The sequence below is a fragment of the Bubalus bubalis genome, chromosome 4, assembly GCF_019923935.1.
Source record: "Bubalus bubalis isolate 160015118507 breed Murrah chromosome 4, NDDB_SH_1, whole genome shotgun sequence".
Lineage (NCBI taxonomy): Eukaryota > Metazoa > Chordata > Mammalia > Artiodactyla > Bovidae > Bubalus > Bubalus bubalis.
Window position 1 is genome coordinate 141,897,661 of NC_059160.1, and position 20,864 is coordinate 141,918,524.

At 38.6% G+C, this 20,864-nt stretch overlaps 1 protein-coding gene across 7 annotated transcripts in view; it reads right to left on the minus strand.

Annotated features, from left to right (window-relative positions):
• Window positions 1-20,864, minus strand: part of CTNNA3 (catenin alpha 3) — a 1,922,732-nt gene that overhangs the window by 481,201 nt on the left and 1,420,667 nt on the right. For all 7 annotated transcript variants that reach the window (XM_025285111.3, XM_025285110.3, XM_044942173.2 and 4 more), the window contains one exon: window positions 15,228-15,428. In XM_025285111.3, coding sequence (XP_025140896.3) covers window positions 15,228-15,428 — 201 coding nt within the window. The remainder of the gene's footprint in view (window positions 1-15,227; window positions 15,429-20,864) is intronic.

Genomic DNA, 20,864 nt, shown 5'->3' on the forward strand with positions numbered 1-20,864 from the left:
TTCTGTCTTTGTGCCAGTACCATACTGTCTTGATGACTGTAGCTTTGTAGTATAGTCTGAAGTCATGCAGGTTGATTCCTCCAGTTCCATTCTTCTTTCTCAAGATTGCTTTGGCTATTTGAGGCTTTTTTGTATTTCCATACAAATTGTGAGATTATTTGTTCTAGTTCTCTGAAAAATACCATTGGTAGCTTGATAGGGATTGCTTTGAATCTCTAGATTGCTTTGGGTAGTATATTCATTTTCACTACATTAATTCTTTCGATCCATGAACATGGCATATTTCTCCAACTATTGGTGTCATCTTTGATTTCATTCATCAGTGTCTCATAGTTTTCTATATATAGGTCTTTTGTTTCTTTAAGTAGATTTATTTCTAAGTATTTTATTCTTTTTGTTGCAATAGTGAATGGAATTGTTTCCTTAATTTCTCTTTCTGTTTTCTCATTGTTAGTGTATAGGAATGCAAGGGATTTATGTGTGTTGATTTTATATCCTACATCTTTACTATATTCATTGATTAGCTCTTGTAATTTTCTGGTGGAGTCTCTAGGGTTTTTAATGTAGAGGATCATGTCATCTGCAAACAGTGAGAGTTTTACTTCTTCTTTTCCAATCTGGTTTCCTTTTATTTCTTTTTCTTCTCTGATTTATGTGGCTAAAACTTCCAAAACAATGTTAAGTAGTAGTGGTGAGAGTGGGCACTCTTGTCTTGTTTTTGATTTTAGGGGAAATGCTTTCAGTTTTACAACATTGAGGATAATGTTTGCTGTGGGTTTATCATATATAGCTTTTATTATGTTGAGGTATGTTCCATCTATGCCTGCTTTCTGGAGGGTTTTTTTTTTTTTATCATAAATGGATGTTGAATGTTGTCAAAGGCTTTTTCTTCATCTACTGGGATAATCACATGGTTTTTCTTTTTCAATTTATAAATGTGGTGTATCACATTGTTTGATTTGCGAATACTGAAGAATCCTTGCATCCATGGAATAAACCCCACTTGGTCATGATGTATCTTTTTAATATGCTGTTGGATTCTGTTTGCTAGAATTTTGTTAAGGATTTTTGCATCTATGTTCATCAGTGATATTGGCCTGTAGTTTTCTTTTTTTGTGGCATCTTTGTCTAGTTTTGGTGTTAGGGTGATGTTGGCCTCATAGAATGAGTTTGGAAGTTTACCTTCTGCAATTTTCTGAAAGAGTTTGAGTAGGATAGGTTTTAGCTCTTCTCTAAATTTTTGTAGAATTCAGCTATGAATCTGTCTGTTCCTGGGCTTTTGTTTGCTGGAAGATTTCTGATTACAGTTTTTACTTCCATGCTTGTGATGGGTCTGTCAAGATTTTCTGTTTCTTCCTGGTTCAGTTTTGGAAGGTTATTCTTTTCTAAGAATTTTTCCATTTCTTCCAAGTTGTCTGTTTTATTGGCATATAGTTGCTGATAGTAGTCTCTTTTGATCCTTTGTATTTCTGTGTTGTCTGTTGTGATTTCTCCATTTTCATTTCTTATTTTGTTGATTTGATTCTTCTCCTTTTTTCTTGATGAGTCTAGCTAATGGTTTGTCTATTTTATTTATCTTCTCAAAGAACGATTTTGGCTATGGTCTCCTTTGCTTCTTTTGCATTTATTTGTGCCTTAATTTTTATGATTTCTTTCCTTCTACTAATCCTGGTGTTCTTCATTTCTTCTCTTTCTAGTTGCTTTAGGTTGTAGAGTTATGTTTATTTGACTTTTCTCTTGTTTCTTGAGGTAAGCTTGTATTGCTATGAACCTTCCCCTTAGCACTGCTTTTACTGAATCCCATAGGCTTTGGGTTATTGCGTTTTCATTTTCCTTTGTTTCAATGCATATTTTGATTTTTTTAAATTTCTTCTGTTATTTGTTGGTTATTCAGAAGCATGTTGTTTAGCTTCCATATGTCTGTATTTTTAATAGTTTGTTTCCTATAGTTGACATCTAATCTTACTGCATTGTGATCAGGAAAGATGCCTGGAATGATTTCAATTTTTTTTTTTTTAATTTACCAAGGCTAGATTTATGGCCCAGAATGTGATGTATCCTGGAAAAGGTTCTGTGTGCACTTGAGAATAAGGTGAAATTCATTGTTTTGAGGTGAAATGTTCTACAGATATCAATTAGTTCTAACTAATTAATCCATTGTATCATTTAAAGTTTGTGCTTCCTTGCTAATTTTCTGTTTAGTTGATCTTTCCATAAGTGTGAGTGGGATATTAAAGTCTCCCACTATTATATTGTGTTACTGTTAATTTCCCCTTTCATACTTGTTAGCATTTGCCTTACATATTGTGGTACTCCTATCTTGGGTGCATATATATTTATAATTGTTATATCTTCTTCTTGTATTGATCCTTCAATCATTATGTAGTGTCCTTCTTTGTGTCTTTACACAGCCTTTATTTCACAGTCTATTTTATCTGATATGAGTATTGCTACACCTGCTTTCTTTTGGTCTCCATTTGTGTGAAATATCTTTTTCCAGCCCTTCACTTTCAGTCTGTATGTGTCCCTTGTTTCAAGGTGGGTCTCTTGTAGACAGCATATATAGGGGTCTTGTTTTTGTATCCATTCATCCAGTCTTTGTCTTTTGGTTGGGGCATTCAGCCCATTTACATTTAAGGTAATTATTGATAAGTATGATCCTGTTGACATTTATTTTGTTGTTTTGGGTTAGAGTTTATACACCTTTTCTGTGTTTCCTGCCTAGAGAATAACCTTTAGCATTTGTTGATGAGCTGGTTTGTTGGTGCTGAATTTTCTCAGCTTTTGCTTGTCTGTAAAGCTTTTGATTTCTCCTTCATATTTGAATGAGATCCTTGCTGGGTACAGTAATCTGGGTTGTAGGTTTTTCTCTTTTGTCAGTTTAGGTATGTCCTGCCTTTCCCTTCTGGCCTGAAGAGTTTCTATTGAAAGACCAGTTGTTATCCTTATGGGAATCCCCTTGTATGTTGTTTTTCCCTTGCTGCTTTTAATATTTGTTCTTTGTATTTGATCTTCGTTAATTTAATTAATATGTGTCCTGGGGTGTTTTGCCTTGGGTTTATCTTGCTTGGGACTCTCTGGGATTCTTGGACTTGCGTGGCTATTTCCTTCCCCATTTTAGGGAAGTTTTCAACTATTATCTCCTCAAGTATTTTCTCATGGCCTTTCTTTTTGTCTTCTGGGATTCCTATGATTCAAATGTTGGGGTGTTTGGCACTGTCCCAGAAGTCTCTGAGGTTTTCCTCATTTCTTTTAATTCTTTTATATTTTTCCTCTCTGCTTCATTTATTTCCACCATTCTATCTTCCACCTCACATATCCTATATTCTGCTTCAGTTATTCTACCCTTGGTTCCCTCCAGAGTGTTTTTGATCTCCATTATTGCATTATTCATTATTGATTGACTCTTTTTTATTTCTTCTAGGTCTTTGTTAAACATTTCTTGCATCTTCTCAGTCTTAGTCTCCAGACTATTTATCTGTAACTTCATTTTGTTTTCAAGATTTTGGATCATTTTTACTATCATTATTTTGAATTCTTTTTCTGGTAGACTCCCTATCTCCTCCTCTTTTGTTTGGTTTGGTTGGCATTTATCATATTCCTTTACCTGCTGAATATTTCTATGTCTTTTCATCTTGTTTAGATTGCTGTGTTTGGGATGGCCTTTCTGTATGCTGGAAATTTGTGGTTCCTCTTTATTGTGGAGGTTCCTCCCTGTGGGTGGGGTTGGACAGGTGGCTTGTCAAGTTTTGTTGGTTAGGGAAGCTTGTGTTGGTGTTCTCATGGGTGAAGCTGGATTTATTTTCTCTGTAGTGCAATAAAGTGTCCAGTAGTGAGTTTTGAGGTGTCTATGGGTTTGGTATGACCCTTGGCTGCCTTTATTTTAATGCTTAGGGTTATGTTCCTGCATTTTTGGAGAATTAGCTTAGTATGTCTTGCTCTGAAACTTGTTGGCTTTTGGGTGGAGCTTGTTTCAGTGTAGGTATGGAGGCTTTTGGATGAACTCTTGTTGATTAATGTTCCCTGGAGTCAGGAGTTTTCTGGTGTTTTCAAGTTTTGGACTTAAGCCTCCTGCCTCTGGTTTACAGTCTTATTCTTACAGTAGCCTCAAGATTTCTCCATCCATACTGCACTGATGATAAAACATCTAGGTTAATGGAGAAAATATTCTCCACCATGAGGGACACCCAGAGAGGTTCAGAGTTACATAGAGAAGAGATGAGGAAGGAGGGAGACAGAGGTAACCAGGAGGAGAAGAGGGGGAATAAAAAGGGGAGAGAGCAATCTCTATCCAGTAATCAATTCCCTATGTGCTATCCACAGTCTGGAACACCCAGAGAGGTTCACAGAGTTACACAGAGAAAAGAAGAGGGAGGAAGAAGATAGAGGTGACCAGGAGGAGAAGAGGGGGAGTCAAAAGGAGAGAGACAGATCTAGTCAGCAATGAGTTCCCTAAATGTTCTCCACAGCCCAGAATACCCAAAGAGATTCATAGAGTTAGGTAGAGAAGAGAAGGGAAGGGGAGGGAGAAGGTAGAGGTGACCTGGGGGAGAAAAAGGAGAGTCAAAAGGGGGAGAGAGCAATTAAGCCAGTAATCACATTCCTAAGTAAAGATGGGTACCTAATATTGGATTCTTAAAGGTACAAAATTGATAACAAATACCAAAAAGCAAAGATTAAAATTATAGAGGTTAGATTCTCAAAAATACAATATTAAAAAAAAAACAAAATCACAAAAATTATTAAAAATTTATATGAAATTTGCTTTAAAAATTAGGGTCTTTTTTTGCAAGGTAATAATAGGTTATAAAAATGAAAATTAAAGGATTAGTAAAGAATGCTAAAATTTTTTAATTAAAAAAATGATAATAGTAATCTATATCTAAGAATTTCTCTGGAGCTGTTGAGGGCAGTTTGGGGTCAGTTCAGTTTCAGATAGTTCCTTGTTCCAGCTTATACTCTTTCTCAAGGTCTATAGGCCCCTTCCAGTGTAGTCGGTGCCTACTACAGGGTTTTCATCTGTTGCACCTGTCATTTCCAAAGTGGTTCCCTCTTCTTTGTTTATTTTGGCTTCCTCTGTTTGCAAGTCTCTTCAGTGTCTAATTTCCTCCCTGACACAAGGGGGTGACGATGGTCACTTATATAGGCTCACTTGTTCAGTTGTGCTGTGAGGAGGGAGGAACACTGCAAACAAATATCACTGGCACGTGTGAGGAGTGCTTGCAGTGTCTGGGCTACAGAGGGTTTCCTCTGCTCACAGCATGTGTGTTTTCATGGTCTACACTGCTCAGGCTCCAGGTCACTCTGCAGGGGAACTGTCGAAAGTGGGTCCTGGGTTGTGTGCACTTCCCAGGTCTAAGTCACTCAGGTTCAGATTCTTGGGTCTCCACAAAGGCACAGACTGGGTTGGGCCTGAGTTTTGTGCCCTTCCCAGGTCCAAGCAGCTCAGACTACCAGGTACTTGGGGAGCACACTCTCCCCAGGTGGGTGGTGTGTCATATCACCTCCCCATCCCAGCTGCTCAGTTTCCTGGGTGCACAGCAGGAGTGCTGAACAGGTGTGCCCTGTGTCTTCTCTAGGGAGCTGATCTCTGGCTGTGACCTTCCTGGCGGATGTCAACCGTCCAGGATCCCAGGAAGACTTGGTTAGCAACCATGAGCCTGCTTGCAATTCGGTAGAGGATGTGGTCTCTGGGGCAGTGATTGCACCCTGCCTTCTGGCTCTGGCTGTTACCCGCCTGCCTCTCTGCCTCCAGCGGGGGATGGGCGGATCCGTAGCCTGCTAGCTCTCCTCTGGTATTCGCTCAGTCCTTCGTTGTTCTGTGAGCAGGCCTAGCAGTACCTTAGATTAGAGCTTTTCATGGGAAAATTCTCTCTCTCTTTCTCTCTCTCTCTCTGGCTATCCCACAGTTTGGGTTGCTATCTCATGTTAGCTCCCTCAGATTGTCCTCAGGGCATTCAGCACAGTCCTTACCCTAAGCAACACAGCCGGCACCTACTTGTCAGCACCCGCTTGCTGGTGGTGGACCAAATGTCTGGGCTACTTCTCATGGGATTTGCGGTTAGGCACATTATCTGTGGGTTTTTTTTTTTTTTTTTTTTTTTTTTCCCCTCCCGGTTATGTTGCCCTCTAAGATTTGAAAACTCCCCATAGACCCATCAGTGAGAGGGTTTCCTGGTGTTTGGAAACTTTTCCTCCTTTACAACTCCCTCCCCTAATTCTTTTGTCTCTCTTTTTTATCTTATATATTTTGTCCTACCTCCTTTTGAAGACAATAGTCTGCTTTTCTGGGTGCCTGGTGTCCTCCACCAGCGTTCAAAAGTTGTTTTTGGAATTTGCTCAGTGTTCAAATGATCTTTCAATAAATTTGTGGGGGAGAAAGTGGTCTCCCCATCCTATTCCTCCACCATCTTCAATGCTATGATTTTAGAAGGCATTAGTCTGCCCTATGGAGAAGGCAATGGCACCCCATTCCAGTACTCTTGCCTGGCAAATCCCATGGACAGAGGAGCCTGGTAGGCTGCAGTCCATGGGGTCGCTAAGAGTCGGGCACGACTGAGCAACTTCACTTTCACTTTTCACTTTCATGCATTGGAGAAGGAAATGGCAACCCACTCCAGTGTTCTTGCCTGGAGAATCCCAAGGACCGGGGAGCCTGGTGGGCTGCCGTCTGTGGGGTCAAACAGTCGGACACGACTGAAGCGATTTAGCAGCAGCAGCAGTCTGCTCTATTACAAAGAATGTCTAGTATAGAGTAACTTAAAATGAATGAAGTCAAAGTTGCCATCCCTTTAGATTTCAAACACAATGATATAGTTTGGTACAGTATTACAGTATTTGAATAATAATATAATAGGATTACAGGCCTGTTAATATTTTGTAATTGTTGTTAAAGAAGGAAAAGAAAATCATCGAATGGTCCATTTTTCTACTTTTCACAAGATTTCATAGACACCTGTATGTTTATTTTGCCACTATCTTGGTTATAGAATCACATTCACATCATAAACTCTAAGGCACATCATCTCTGAAAGATACTTAGATTTAAAGTGGTGTCATAATATCTCATTTAATAAAACTACAGGGCATAAAGCATTCTTTTATGCTTATTTTTAAATTTTTCTAAGCCATCTGAAAGAAATGGGTTTGGAAACAAGCTGCTGAAAGGCAGTGCTCTTGTTTGGGTGACACGTGGGGAAGCATTTCCATTGTCCCAATACAGATAATGACCAACCACATTGGCAAAATTAATTTCCCTTCTCTGGGTCCTTTCACTCCCTTGTTGATGCTATTCACCTCCTCCCCCCACCACTCCCACTTCCCTTTGCTCACAGACTCCAAAGCCTTTTTTGTGCTGAGACATCTGCAAGAATGAGAATCTAACTATGAGGCAGAATCTGTCTCCATAAAAGCTCAGAGGCCACTACTTGCCCCTCTCTTCCTTGCTGATCAACAAGGTGTTGGCATTTTATTTAAACTCTGCTCATATGGTGTGTCTGCTCAGGAAGTTCATTCAGGGACAGTGAAGCAAAAGCAGGCATTAGCTCTGGATTTATTCCAGGGGTGGAAGTATCTAGAATATGGTGGCAAATGAAAGTACCATTTGTGAGGTCCAATGTCATTATGGCATGATGCCAATAATGGCATTAGATGTTCACTGAGGTCTGGAATGGCAGCTCAAACAAAGCTTCCTTGGGAATGGCCGACTGGTTCCTATATGCAGCATCCCTTGCAGTCTGTCTGTTTGCTTATTCTCTAGCCTTCCTGTGCTTGTGTGTTTGTTTTTAGTTAGATTCTGTTGTTTGCAGTCAAGAACTGAAACTGAGACTTCATTCCTAAACCTCTTACATGTAAGTTATTTTACTCCCTGTCTATTCCTGACACATAAAGGCCCATAAAATAAATCTGAGTTCATTTTTTTTTACAGAGTGTGTGAAAATAGGATCAGAAAGAAAGGTGTGATCTAATTCTCTTTCTAGATAATGTCTTATTTGCCTGGAGAACATGCATCTGTAGCTGATAATAGGAGTTCTAGGGTTTAAGAAGATACAAGAACTCTACAACATCTTTGCATGGTGAATATCCACACAGCAGATCCAGATTCTTCACTTCCTCTCCCAACAACTCCTTCCCTTTAACCCATTCCAATTCATTTCCTCTATTTATAATATATCCTGCATTTAGTATCAGCTTCACAGTTTCCTATTTTATATTTTCCAGATTTGGGAATGTGTCAGCCCTTCTTAATGATTTTCGGAAATCTACCCTTAAGTCCTCTACATCATTTCCTTCCTTGACAATAAAATTTCTTCCAATGTGTCAGAATATATTATTTTTATTAATAAGGATGTTACTAACAGTGACACTTTAGATTATGCCACATACCTTTCTTAGTATCTAACTGTGTCAAAAAGGTCAAACTAGCCTTTGCATTACCCAGTACACATAGGAAATTTCAGTTTTTTGGCACTTTTTTTTTTTTACAAGTTTATATTTCCAATAACTTAAAATGGCAAGATAAGGAAGTACCCTCAGCCTCTTCCAGTAGACCTGGGTTCTATTCAAAGTCAAGTCTCTTTGGAAAGAAAACAGCTTTTTCATTCAGAAGCTCTAGAGGCTGCTTTCTTCAATTCACAATCTTAGTTCAAAATCCTGCAGCAACAGAAGCATTGTATTCAGATACCTGTCTCAGACTGCTACTGTGGGAAGGACTTTGCCAGCAAATGTTTCTGAATTTGAAGGCCCGGCAGCTACCCTTTACAGGGATTTGCTGGAACTATTAGTGAAATTAGGTTCAGTGGGATCTTTCAACCGATGCAGTTCAAGGATGGTTCTGGTAAGTAATTGAGTACACAAAAGTCATGATCCCTTGTTCAAAAGCTTGCTGCTGCTGCTGCTGCTAAGTCACTTCAGTCACGTCCAACTCTGTGTGATCCCATAGACAGAAGCCCACCAGGGTCCCCCATCCCTGGGATTCTCCAGACAAGAACACTGGAGTGGGTTGCCATTTCCTTCTCCAGTACATGAAAGTGAAAAGTGAAAATGAAGTCACTCAGTCGTGTTCGACTCTGTGCAACCCCATGAACTGCAGCCCACCAGGATCCTCTATCCATGGGATTCTGCAGGCAAGAACACTGGAGTGGGGTGCCATCGCCTTCTCACAAAAGCTTGGCAAAGAACCTTTTAAGAATCTTACCCCAGGTTCTCTGAAAAGACCTAATATCTGACTCTGGACAGTAATCAATCACTTCCCTGATCTTTTCTCTGCCCCAGCCTTTGACAAAGTCCACTGCTTTTGAGTGTTGCTTTTTCCCACAAATTGAGATAACTTGTTCCCTTGCTTTACTGTAGTAGAATGTATCACAGTATATCAACCTGTAGTGAATTTTAAATTTCACATTGGGAGAAGAACTTGGGTGCTTTTATATTTCCAATAGGGAAATATAAAAATAAATAGTGTGGTACCTGCCTTTAAGGATGTTACAATCTAGTGGGAGCAACTTGCATGTAAATGGCTGATTATGATACAAGGCAAAGTGAAATAAGCATTGACTAGAGGACCGGCTCATCCATGGTAACACAGATAATGGAGCAACTAATTCTAACTGAAAGGGAACGAGAAGCTCCTGTGCAAAGGTGGTGGCATTTGAGAAAGTTACACAGAATAATTATAAGTTTTGAGGGGTGACAGAGGAGAAAAAAGTGTTTCACTGCTAGAACAGAATTAGCATAAGCATATAGGTTCATTTCAAGAGTTTTTTTTGTTCTATTTTGTTTTAATCTAGCACCTGCAAGAGACTATATAGTAGGCTCTGGGAGAGATGCATAGAGAAATGACACAAGTTTTCTTTTCTCCTATAGTTTAACTTCTGTTTGGAGAGAAAACTCATTTCTATATGAATATATTTGAAGAGTTCATAACATATGGCTGACTGGAACAATGGAACTGAGTGGCAAGTCCTTTAAAATCTACAGCACATGAGATCAAGACCAGCACTTTTTTCAGAGGAAGTAAAGAAAGATTTCTAGGGGACATGGAGGTATGAGCTGTTTCTTAAAAGAGGATAAAATTTAACATGATAAATAAGGGGTATGGATATTCAAAATGACAGGTATGGCACGAACAAGATTTAAATGCAGAAATAATCCTGGCATGCCCATGTGATTGTGAAAGCACCAATCTAGAGTACAAGGTAATTTGGGGCCAATCTAAATGGAGTAGGCAATGGCACCCACTCCAGTACTCTTGCCTGGAAAATCCCATGGACGGAGGAGCCTGGTAGGCTGCAGTCCATGGGGTCGCTAAGAGTCGGACACGACTGAGCGACTTTGCTTTCACTTTTCACTTTATTACATTGGAGAAGGAAATGGCAACCCACTCCAGTGTTCTTGCCTGGAGAATCACAGGGATGGAGGAGCCTAGTGGGCTGCCGTCTTTGGGGTCGCACAGAGTCGGACATGACTGAAGCAACTTAGCAGCAGCAGCAGCAGGAAGAGAAAAAATAGAAATTCATGTTTAGGTAAACTCATTGCCTAAATTCAGGCAGACAAATTAAGTGAGCAAAGCAATCTGAGCATATGATGAAAGATAATAAAGGATACTATGGCTCAGGTTCAACCAAAAGAAAGACACCACTAGGTCCTAGCCATTATCTAGAGCCATTATCATTCCTATAGTAAACTGTGCTCTAATGTTGCCAGACCCTCCCATTTGTTACAATGTGTCATTAAATTGGAACTATATATATATAAGTTGTATCGAACTTTTGAGACCCCAGGGTCTGTAGCCCTCTAGGATCCTCTGTCTTTGGGATTTCCCAGGCAAGAATACTGGAGTGGGTAGCCATTTCCATCTCCAGGGACTCTTCCTGACCCAGGGACTGTTCCCACATCTCTTGCACTGGCAGGTGGTCTCCTGTGTTGTAGGTAGATTCTCTACCAACGGGGCTACCAGGGAGGACATATACATACATACATATATAAAAATATGTGTGTGTGTGTGTGTGTGTGTGCACGTGTGTGAATTAGAATATATATAATAGAATACATATATATATAAACTAGAAAACAAAATTTTGTTGATCAAAACCTACTTAGACACATAAGAATTCCCTGGGTCACATCTAGTATGTGGCCCATTGCTTTTTAAACTCTGCTGAACTATAGAGGGTAAAGACTGCTGGAACTAAAGCTTTTGCATTATATTTGATGGCCATTTAAGGTTACAGAACATAGATGCAACATAAGGAAAGTAGCATGTTTTAACTGCTGCTGCTGCTAAGTCGCTTCAGTCGTGTCCGACTCTGTGTGACCCCATAGATGGCAGCCCACCAGGCTCCCCCATCCCTGGGATTCTCCAGGCAAGAACACTGGAGTGGGTTGCCATTTCACACAATTCAGGTTATTTGTATATGAAAACTATTAAAGGAAAAGGAAGTGATAAGAATTACTGACTGCTATTAAAGTTCTTAAAATGTTTTTCTAGATAAATTCATCTTAGAAGTCTATCTGTTGTTTAAACTGGTAACAAGAAAAATGTACAACAAAAATTTGGAAATATTTATCGGCTCTGACTTCAACTGTCTCATTTGCCTTTAGGAAGAAAAACTGCAGCTATAAGACTCTTCTCCATTCTAACAGGGAAAGGATTCAAGTTGGGCCTGCAGGAGTGCTTGATAAGTGACTCTTTATCTGCCAGCACTATGCGGTGCCAGTGTTGGATGCCACCGTGATGTCTTGGTCCGGTTCACTTGTGTGCCTGTTGTGTCTTAGTCCATGAGCCTGGCTGACTTGGAAATCAGGTGGGGTTTGAGTGTTTGCAAGAGATGCTTTGGGTCTAGTCAGTTTTTGAATTGATAGTTCATAAGTCACTCACAAAAAATTATGTTAATTCACTCTTGGTTTAGGTTTTTCCCCAACCTAATGTGAAAGAATTGAAATTGATGTTAAAAACATAACTTATAAGCTTTCACACTGCAATTCAGAAGGCTTGTTATTAAACAAAAAGGCTCATACTCTTTCTCCCCTCTCAGGAATTCCTGACAGGTAGAGGAGCTTAGTAACAGGGCAGAATTGGGTAGAATAAAATATTTCTCTTGGAAATTACAATATTCCGCCTCTGTCTGAATGAAATGCAGCCTCCAGATGTTGCATCTGTTTCACTGAAAACCAACTGCTAGATTTTATGAACAATGCAAATTCCTGAAATGTAACAGGGCTTTCTAATGCTGAGAAAACATTTAGAAGAGCATCAGATCTTGAAAATGTGCTAATGAGCCACAAAGTCTGATTAAAGCAAAGGTGCAATGTTCCAAAAACATGTTTTGTGATTTAGATAAGTATGGCTTGGGTTTCATCATAGATGTGAGTACTTTAAAGGCAGAGTGTGCAAAGATAAGAAAGTCTCAGTAAAAAAAACAATTCACAATAGCTCCTTACTAAGTTATTTTCAGAAAAAAGTGTTAAGATCTGAAAACTGTGTAAAAAGGGAAATAAAGAGAAAAGCAGGCCATTCACTCACTAAAAGATGAACTATTAAGGCTTCATAACATAAAACATGACATTTTAAATTATTTAATTTGATGATTATTTATAAATAATAAGCCCAAGTTATGAGCAGATGTGAACAAAGATGAACATCTTCTGTTACTTAATTGTGGAGGATAGAACAGTTGGAAGTATTTTTCATAGACAATATCCCTCTGGGAGAGAAAATCTTCACATATTTCAGCTTTAGTTAAGATCAAACTGATCTAATTAGCATTTTCATCTAATTTATTGCTCAGAATTCCCTTTAGTGAGGCATGCTTTTGATAAATTTCAAGGAATGCTGTTTTCAGAAAAGTTTGAAATTAGACATATAAAACCAAAATGAGAAGCTTTTTAAGATAAGCCAAAACTTATCTTAAAAACTAAAATGACAAAATTGGAAAGTCATAAACTATATTGTTATGTTAATAAGAAGATATGACTTACACAGAATAACTCAGGATTATTCTATATTTTTGTATTTGGGGTACAGGACATAATTTACCTGGAGAATTTCAATTAAATTTACACACAACTAATTAGAGAAAAAAGGATTTCTCGCTCTTATTACTGAATGATAATGCTGCCATGTTGGTTAGTTATCTTGTAAGGTCATTATAAATCATAGAGGTACTGAAAAAATATAATTAAATGTGTAAATAACTTTGTTTCATTTTTATTTTCTGATTTCAGATGATAAAAATTGATTATGAATGAGTGTTCCCACAACACATTTCACACTCTGGACACTTTAGAATTTCACTTCCACTTCTTTGCATATGCAGATATGGACTCTACACTGTGGAAAATGAAACTAAAAATTTAGTACCTCAGACAGGCATTGTGGATATAAGAATGTGATCACAACACATTATCAATATGATTACAAAACAGAAGCAAGATGTAGACACAATCTTGGTAGACTTTATCTAATTAATTTTCTATATGGCTTTTTTCACTTGACTGAAAAGGGAACCACTGATGCATTCTTCTTTTTACTTGCAATTCTATTCCCAGAAGGTAGGGAAAATAATCATAAAATGCTGTACTTGATTTTGACCAATAAGAAAGAACCAGTTAAATTTAATTTTAGGGAAGAGATGCTGAACTACTCTAACACAATTATATCCTTAAGCACACCTCATTGATAAAGCAACTACCGTGTACCCTATTTGTGACACCAGGGACTTTTGAGGAATTAGTATTAGAAATATCATTATCAAGAGTTGCAAATACACCGCCTTCCTCTTTCCTTAGTATATCTTAACTGTTTTCTTGCTTTAGAAATATTTTCAAAGATATAATGAGAAAACTATCCATCAAGATTCATTAATGATTTCTGTATCAACATGCTAGAAAAAGAGCAACACTAATCATCAGTTTCCTACAGGCTTTACTAAGCTTACCTTGTGGTACAGTTCTTCAGAACTATCCCTAGTGAAGGTTAAGAAAAGCTTATGTTTATGAAGTAATTCCAAGGAGCAGCTTCCTCTTTTCCCAAATCACCCATCTTAAATTCCTTCTATAGCTTTCACAAAATAAATATGTACATCCAGTTTTAATACACCCTATATTTAACATGAAGAACAATTCTCTAGGGAGAATCAATGATTTAAGTAAAGAATTTCAAATATTTTAGGAATCATGGGTCCATGATCACCTCATGCTAGAAGTAATTAATAAAAAAAAAAATTCAACCTGAGGTTTTCACAGATCCTTTGGCCACCTCATGAGAAGAGCTGACTCATTGGAAAAGACTCTGATGCTGGGAGGGATTGAGGGCAGGAGGAGAAGGGGATGCCAGAGGATGAGATGGCTGGATGACATCACTGACTCAACGGACTTGAGTCTGAGTGAACTCCGGGAGTTTGTGATGGACAGGGAGGCCTGGCGTGCTGTGATTCATGGGGTCACAAAGACTCGGACACGACTGAGTGACTGAACTGAACTGAACTGAAGGGATTTTTTGCAAGTAAAACTACTACCATCATGACATAAAAATAGTTGTTTGTCCTCATTCAAATTGCACCCATTGTTTCTGAATTCATACGAATTCAAATGCTTCTTTGAATTTTCTGTAAGTTTCTTAACATTGTTAAAATAAGAATGCCGTTTAATGTGTGATTCAGAAACTAAGCATTTACTTGCTGATTTCAGAAAATATTAACTTGGGTGCCACAACCAAAACAAAATCTTGGATCCATATTTCTTAAGTAATCAAAGATTATGTGAAAGAACAAAATAGTGTTTTCAGAGACTGGGAAATAAGGCAGAAACCATTTCTCTGGAGACATAGGACAAGTTTGCTCTGCTTAACCAAAGTAAACAGAAACCTGGGGCACCAATCATACAGCTAAAAGAGGGCTTGGAAATTATAGCATACTTATCACATCTGGCCTAATTATATCTCCTAATAGCTCTAACATTAATAAACATTCATACACGGCTAAAGTCTGTGAGTAATTTATAGAATTCATATATTTATAAAAAGTTCTTTTTCTCTGATGAACATATTTACTCCCTAGAGATAAATTTAAAATCACATGACCACAGGATTTAAGTACCTATCAGATAACAGCAATCTATTTCAAAGCAAACTGCACAGACTGAGATTTTCTTTCCATATGTAAGAATATTTGGTAGCTATGTAGATGCAAATATTAGGAAGAGAGCCACTGTTATTAAGGACAGAGACTTACCAGTGCTTGTCAGAAAGTTCACGTTTCTCATCACACCTTCTGTGTAAGCCCCTGGCTCGTAACTGTCCATTTCACCTGTGACGATGTGAGCAACTCTTGCTGCCCGTCCTCGGATAGCACCTGCAGCTCGGTCTAGATTATCAGCATCTTGGTCTCTCAGGGCTATGATACATTTGTTGACATCTTCTAAGATATGGCTCTCTGTAAGTAAACAGATCAAATTAGTTTAGTGGGTTTGTTTCATTTTGGTTTTTTTTTTTTAATCACACAAATCTAGCATACTGTGCATGCTATATCACTTCAATTTTGTCCAACTCTGTGTGACCTTATGGAATGTAGCTTGCCAGGCTCCTCTGTCCATGGGATTCTCCAGGCAAGAATATTAGAGTGGGTTGCCATGCCCCCCTCCAGGGGATCTTCCCAACCCAGGAACTGAACCCATGTAACCCATGTGTCTTAAGTCTCCTGCACTGACAGGAGAGTTCCCTCCCACTAGCGCCACTACTGTATTTCATGTTAATTTCTGGTTGCACACAAGGTACACATTGGGAATGAAGGGCATTGACAACTAAGAAGAAAAAAATACAGACAATTCTGCTTATACCTTTTTAAAATAGCACAACTTGTAAGATAAAAACTTTGCATTTTTATCAGCAATTCTTATAGATTGCAACTGATTTTAGATTCTGATTCCGATAGATTAGATTTTAGATTTGAAAGGTTTATAAATGGACATCAAGGGAAAATTCTATATTAAAGCAAAATAAAATGTATAACGATGGAACACAATTCTAATAAAAGCAACACTATGCTGATTATGAAACTATACTAAATATAGAGAAAGATAAAACTACAGCATTCCATTCAACTAATATTCATTGATGTAAGCTATTTAATACAACTATAGAAATCTTATAAATTAGGAAATGATGAAAACTGTGAAATATATAAATTTTATGTTGTAAAGCAGCAACCTCACTACAACTGTGAAAAGACTCATATATAAAGAGGGCTTTACAAGGATTGATTGACTTGAAGAAAATGAATCCCAGAGAAACTTGCTCACTCTAAAGAGTAGCTCCAGACCTCTTTCTCTCCTTCCTTCTTTGCATGATTAGTGCATGAAGAAATCGGGGAGTTATTAGTATAGTAAAACAATGTGGTTTTCTTTTTCCTATAAAATGATTAATGCTCCCAGACAAAACTAATGAGTGGAGCTGAGTAAACATGTAGAATATCAACAAGCATGGGCAATGATATTTCTAAGAATTTAAAAGGATATTAAAAGAATGGTTTCTGTCTTTATTAAATGAATACCCACCCAAAATATTTTAAGCCTCTATTACTTCAAAACATGTACAGAAAACAACAAAAAAGGCCTCAGTATTTTCCAGAACATATTGTTAACTTTCTCACTTTCTCTCTCCTCTCTGCACTTGCTGATTTTCTGCACATAGGCTACAAAAGACAGGCATTCATAAGGCTATTTCTTTGCAGAGTCACACCTTCCTCTTATTGTGCAAAGCATAAAATCCAAACTATCAAAGAATATGGTCCCCAGTGAACTTCTAAGACTTGATGTCCACTATTCCTCTGCATGCCTCTTATGCTTGTTATATTTATTTTATAATTTTCCAAACCTGCCATAATTTTTCAAGCCTCTGTGCCAGTGAGCATATTAGAACCTTGACCAATACTGCTCTTTCGGGTTTCTAGACCCAATTTCACTTGGGTCTGTATATGTGTTTGTGTGTGTAGGCTTTTCCACACTAACTAGTAACTCTCTGTACACCAACTGGGTGATGTGGAATTTAACTCAATTCCAACACTATCTACCTGGAGATGTGTTCTCCCCAGGTGGCTCTGACAGTAAAGAATCTGTCTGCAAAACAGGAGACCCGGGTTCAATCCCTAGGTCCAGAAGATGCCCTGGAGAAGGGGATGACAATCCACTCCAATATTCTTGCCTGGAGAATTCCATGGACAGAGGAGCCTGGCATATAGGAGTGCTACAGCCCATGGAGTCACAAAGAGTCAGACACGACTGAGCGACTAACACACACACACACACACACACAGACACACACACACATCTGGAGATAGCATCAGACTCCACAGGTTAAAGGTTTAGTTTCACAAGACTACCACTTTCCACCCCTACTACAGACACCAATCATAAGCCAAGATTTTTACCTGTGCTTCTGAATAACTGCTACAAACTAAAGGTTCCCATGACCCCCTACTCAGACTTTAGACACCCATCCAAGTTGAGGTTGTTACATGTATTCCCGACCAACTGGCTAAAAATCAGAGGTTCCCACAACCTCCTTTTCAGGCATGATCAATTTACTAGAGTAGCTCAAAAAACTCAGAGAAATATTTTACTGATTAGATGTAACTTTATAGCTCAGGAATGGCCAGATGGAAGAGAAGCAGAGAGTGAGGATAGAGAAAGACACAGAGTTTCCATGCCCTCTCCAGGCACGTCACTTTCCCTAAATTTCCAAGGGTTCACCAATCTGGAAGCTCTCTAAACCCCATCATTTGGGGATTTTATGGAGGCTGTATTTCATAGGCTCAATTGATTAAATCATTGGCCATTGGAAATCAATTCAGTCTCCAGCCGTTTTACCCTTCCCAGAGGAGGAACTGAAACCTTCTAATCACATGGTTGGTTACCCTGTCATTCAGCCTCCATCCTTGGAGAGTTCCTCAAAATCACTTCATTAACATAACTAAAGACACCTTTATTGCTTTTATCACTTAGTGCATTCCAAGGGTTTTAGGAGCTTTGTGCCAGAAATAGGAAAATACCAAATCAGTCAGTTCAGTCTCTCAGTCCTGTCCAACTATTTGCGACCCCATGGACTACATACAGTACACCAGGCCTCCCTGTCCATCACCAACTCCTGGAGTTTACTCAAACTCATATATATTGAATCGGTGATGCCATCCAACTATCTAATCCTCTGTCATCCCCTTCTCCTCCTGCCTTCAATCTTTCCCAGAATCTGGGTCTTTTCCAATGAGTTGGTTCTTCATATCAGGTGGCCAAAATACTGGAGTTTCAGATTCAGCATCAGTCCTTCCAATGAATATTCAGGACTGATTTCCTTTAGGATGGACTTGTTGGACATTCTTGCTGTCCAAAGGACTCTAAATTTAGAGTCTTCATGAACACCACAGTTCAAAAACATCAATTCTTTGGTGCTCAGGTTTTTATACAGTCCAACTCTCACATCCATACTTGACTGCTGGAAAAACCATAGCTTTGACTAAATGGACCTTTGTTGGCAAAGTAACGTATCTGCTTTTTAATAAGCTGTCTAGGTTGGTCATAACTTTTCTTAAAGGAGTGAGGTCTTTTAGTTTCATGGCTGCAGTCACCATCTGCAGTTATTTTGGAGCCCCCCAAAATAAAGTCTGTCACTGTTTCCACTGTTTCCCCATCTATTTGCCATAAAGTGATGGGACCAGATGCCATGATCTTAGTTTTCTGGATGTTGAGCTTTAAGCCAACTTTTTCACTCTTTTCTTTCACTTTCATCAAGAGGCTATTTAGTTCCTCACTTTCTGCCATAAGGGTGGTGTCTCCATATCTGAGGTTATTGATATTTCTCCCAGAAGTCTTGACTTCAGCTTGTTTCATCCAGCCCAGCATTTTGCATGATGTACTCTTCATATGTTAAATGAGCAGGGTGACAATGTACAGCCTTGATGTACTCGTTTCCCGATTTGACCAGTCGGTCATTCCATGTCCAGTTCTAACTGTTGCTTCCTGGACTGAATACAGATTTCTAGGAGGCAGGTAGATGGTCTGGTATTCCCATCTCTTGAAGAATTTTCCAGTGAATGTTGTAGTCTACACAGTCAAAGTCTTTGGCATAGTCAATAAAGCAGAAGTATATGTTTTTCTGGAAATATCTTGCTTTTTTGATGATCCAAAGGATTTTGGCAATTTGATCTCTGGTTCCTCTGCTTTTATTCAATCCAGCCTGAATATCTGGAAGTTCATGGTTCATGTACTTTTGAAGCCTGACTTGGAGAATTTTAAGCCTTACTTTGCTAGCGTGTGAGATGTGTGCAATTGTGCAGTAGTTTGAGCATCATTGGCATTGCCTTTCTTTGGGATTGGAATGAAAACTTAACTTTTCCAGTCCTGTGGCCACTGCTGAGTTTTCCAGATTTACTGGCATATTGAGTGCAGCACTTTAACAGCATCATCTTTTAGGATTTGAAATAGCTCAACTGGAATTCCATCACCTCCACTAGCCTAGTTCCTAGTGATGCTTCCTAAGGCAGACTTGACTTCACATTCCAGGATGTCTGTCTCTAGGTGAGTGATCACACCATCATGATTATCTGGGTCATGAAGATCTTTTTTGTATAGTTCTTCTGTGTATTTTTTCCACCTCTTCCTAACAACTTCTGCTCCTTAGCTCCATATAATTTTTGTCCTCTATTGGCCCATCTCTGCATGAAAACTTCCCTTGTTATCTATAAATCTTGACGAGATCACTAGTCTTTCCCATTCTATTGTTTTCCTCTATTTCTTTGCACTGATCACTGAGGAAGGCTTTCTTATCTCTTCTTGCTATTCTTGGGAACTCTGCATTTAAATTTGTATCTTTCCTTTTCTCCTTTGCCTTTTGGTTCTCTTTTTTTTCATAGTTGTTTACAAAGCCTTCTCAGACAACCATTTGCTGTCTTGCATTTCTTTTTCTTAGGGATGGTCTGGATCACTACCTCCTGTACAATGTCATGAACTTTAGTCATTAGTTCTTCAGGTACTGTGTCTATCAGACCTAATCCCTTGAATCTATTTGTCACTTCCATTGTATAGTCATAAGGGATATGATTTAGGTCATATCTAAGTGGTCTAGTGGCTTTCCCTACTTTCCTCAATTTAAGTCTGAATTTACCAATAAGGAGTTCATGATCTGAGCCACAGTCAGCTCCTGGTCTTGTTTTTGCTGACTTTATAGAGCTTCTCCATCTTTGGCTGCAAAGAATACAATCAATCTGATTTTGGTATTGACCATCTGGTGATGTCCATGTGTAGAGTCTTCTCTTGTGTTATTGGAAGAAGGTGTTTGTTATGACCTGTGCCTTCTTTTGGCATAACTCTATTAGCCTTTGCCCTGCTTCATTCTCTACTCCAAGGGGAAATTTGCCCATTACTCCAGGTATTTCTCGACTTCCTACTTTTGTATTCCAGTCCCCTATAATGAAATGACATCTTTTTTGGATGTTAGTTCTAGAAGGTCTTGTAGGTCATCATAGAATGATTCAACTTGAGCTTTTTCAGCATTATTGGTCAGGGCATAGACTTGGATTACTGTGATACTGAATGGTTTGCATTGGAAACAAACAGAGGCCATTCTGTCATTTTTGACTCAAAATTACTACACTTTGGACTCTTGTTGACTATGATGGTACTCCATTTCTTCTAAGGGATTCTTGTCCACAGTAGTAGATATAATGATCGTGTGAGTTAAATTCACCCATTCCAGTCCATTTTAGTTTGCTGATTCCTAACATGTCAGTGTTCACTGTTGCCATCTCCTGATTGACCACTTCCAATTTTCCTTGATTCATGGACCTAATGTTCCGGGTTCCTATGCAATATTGCCTTTT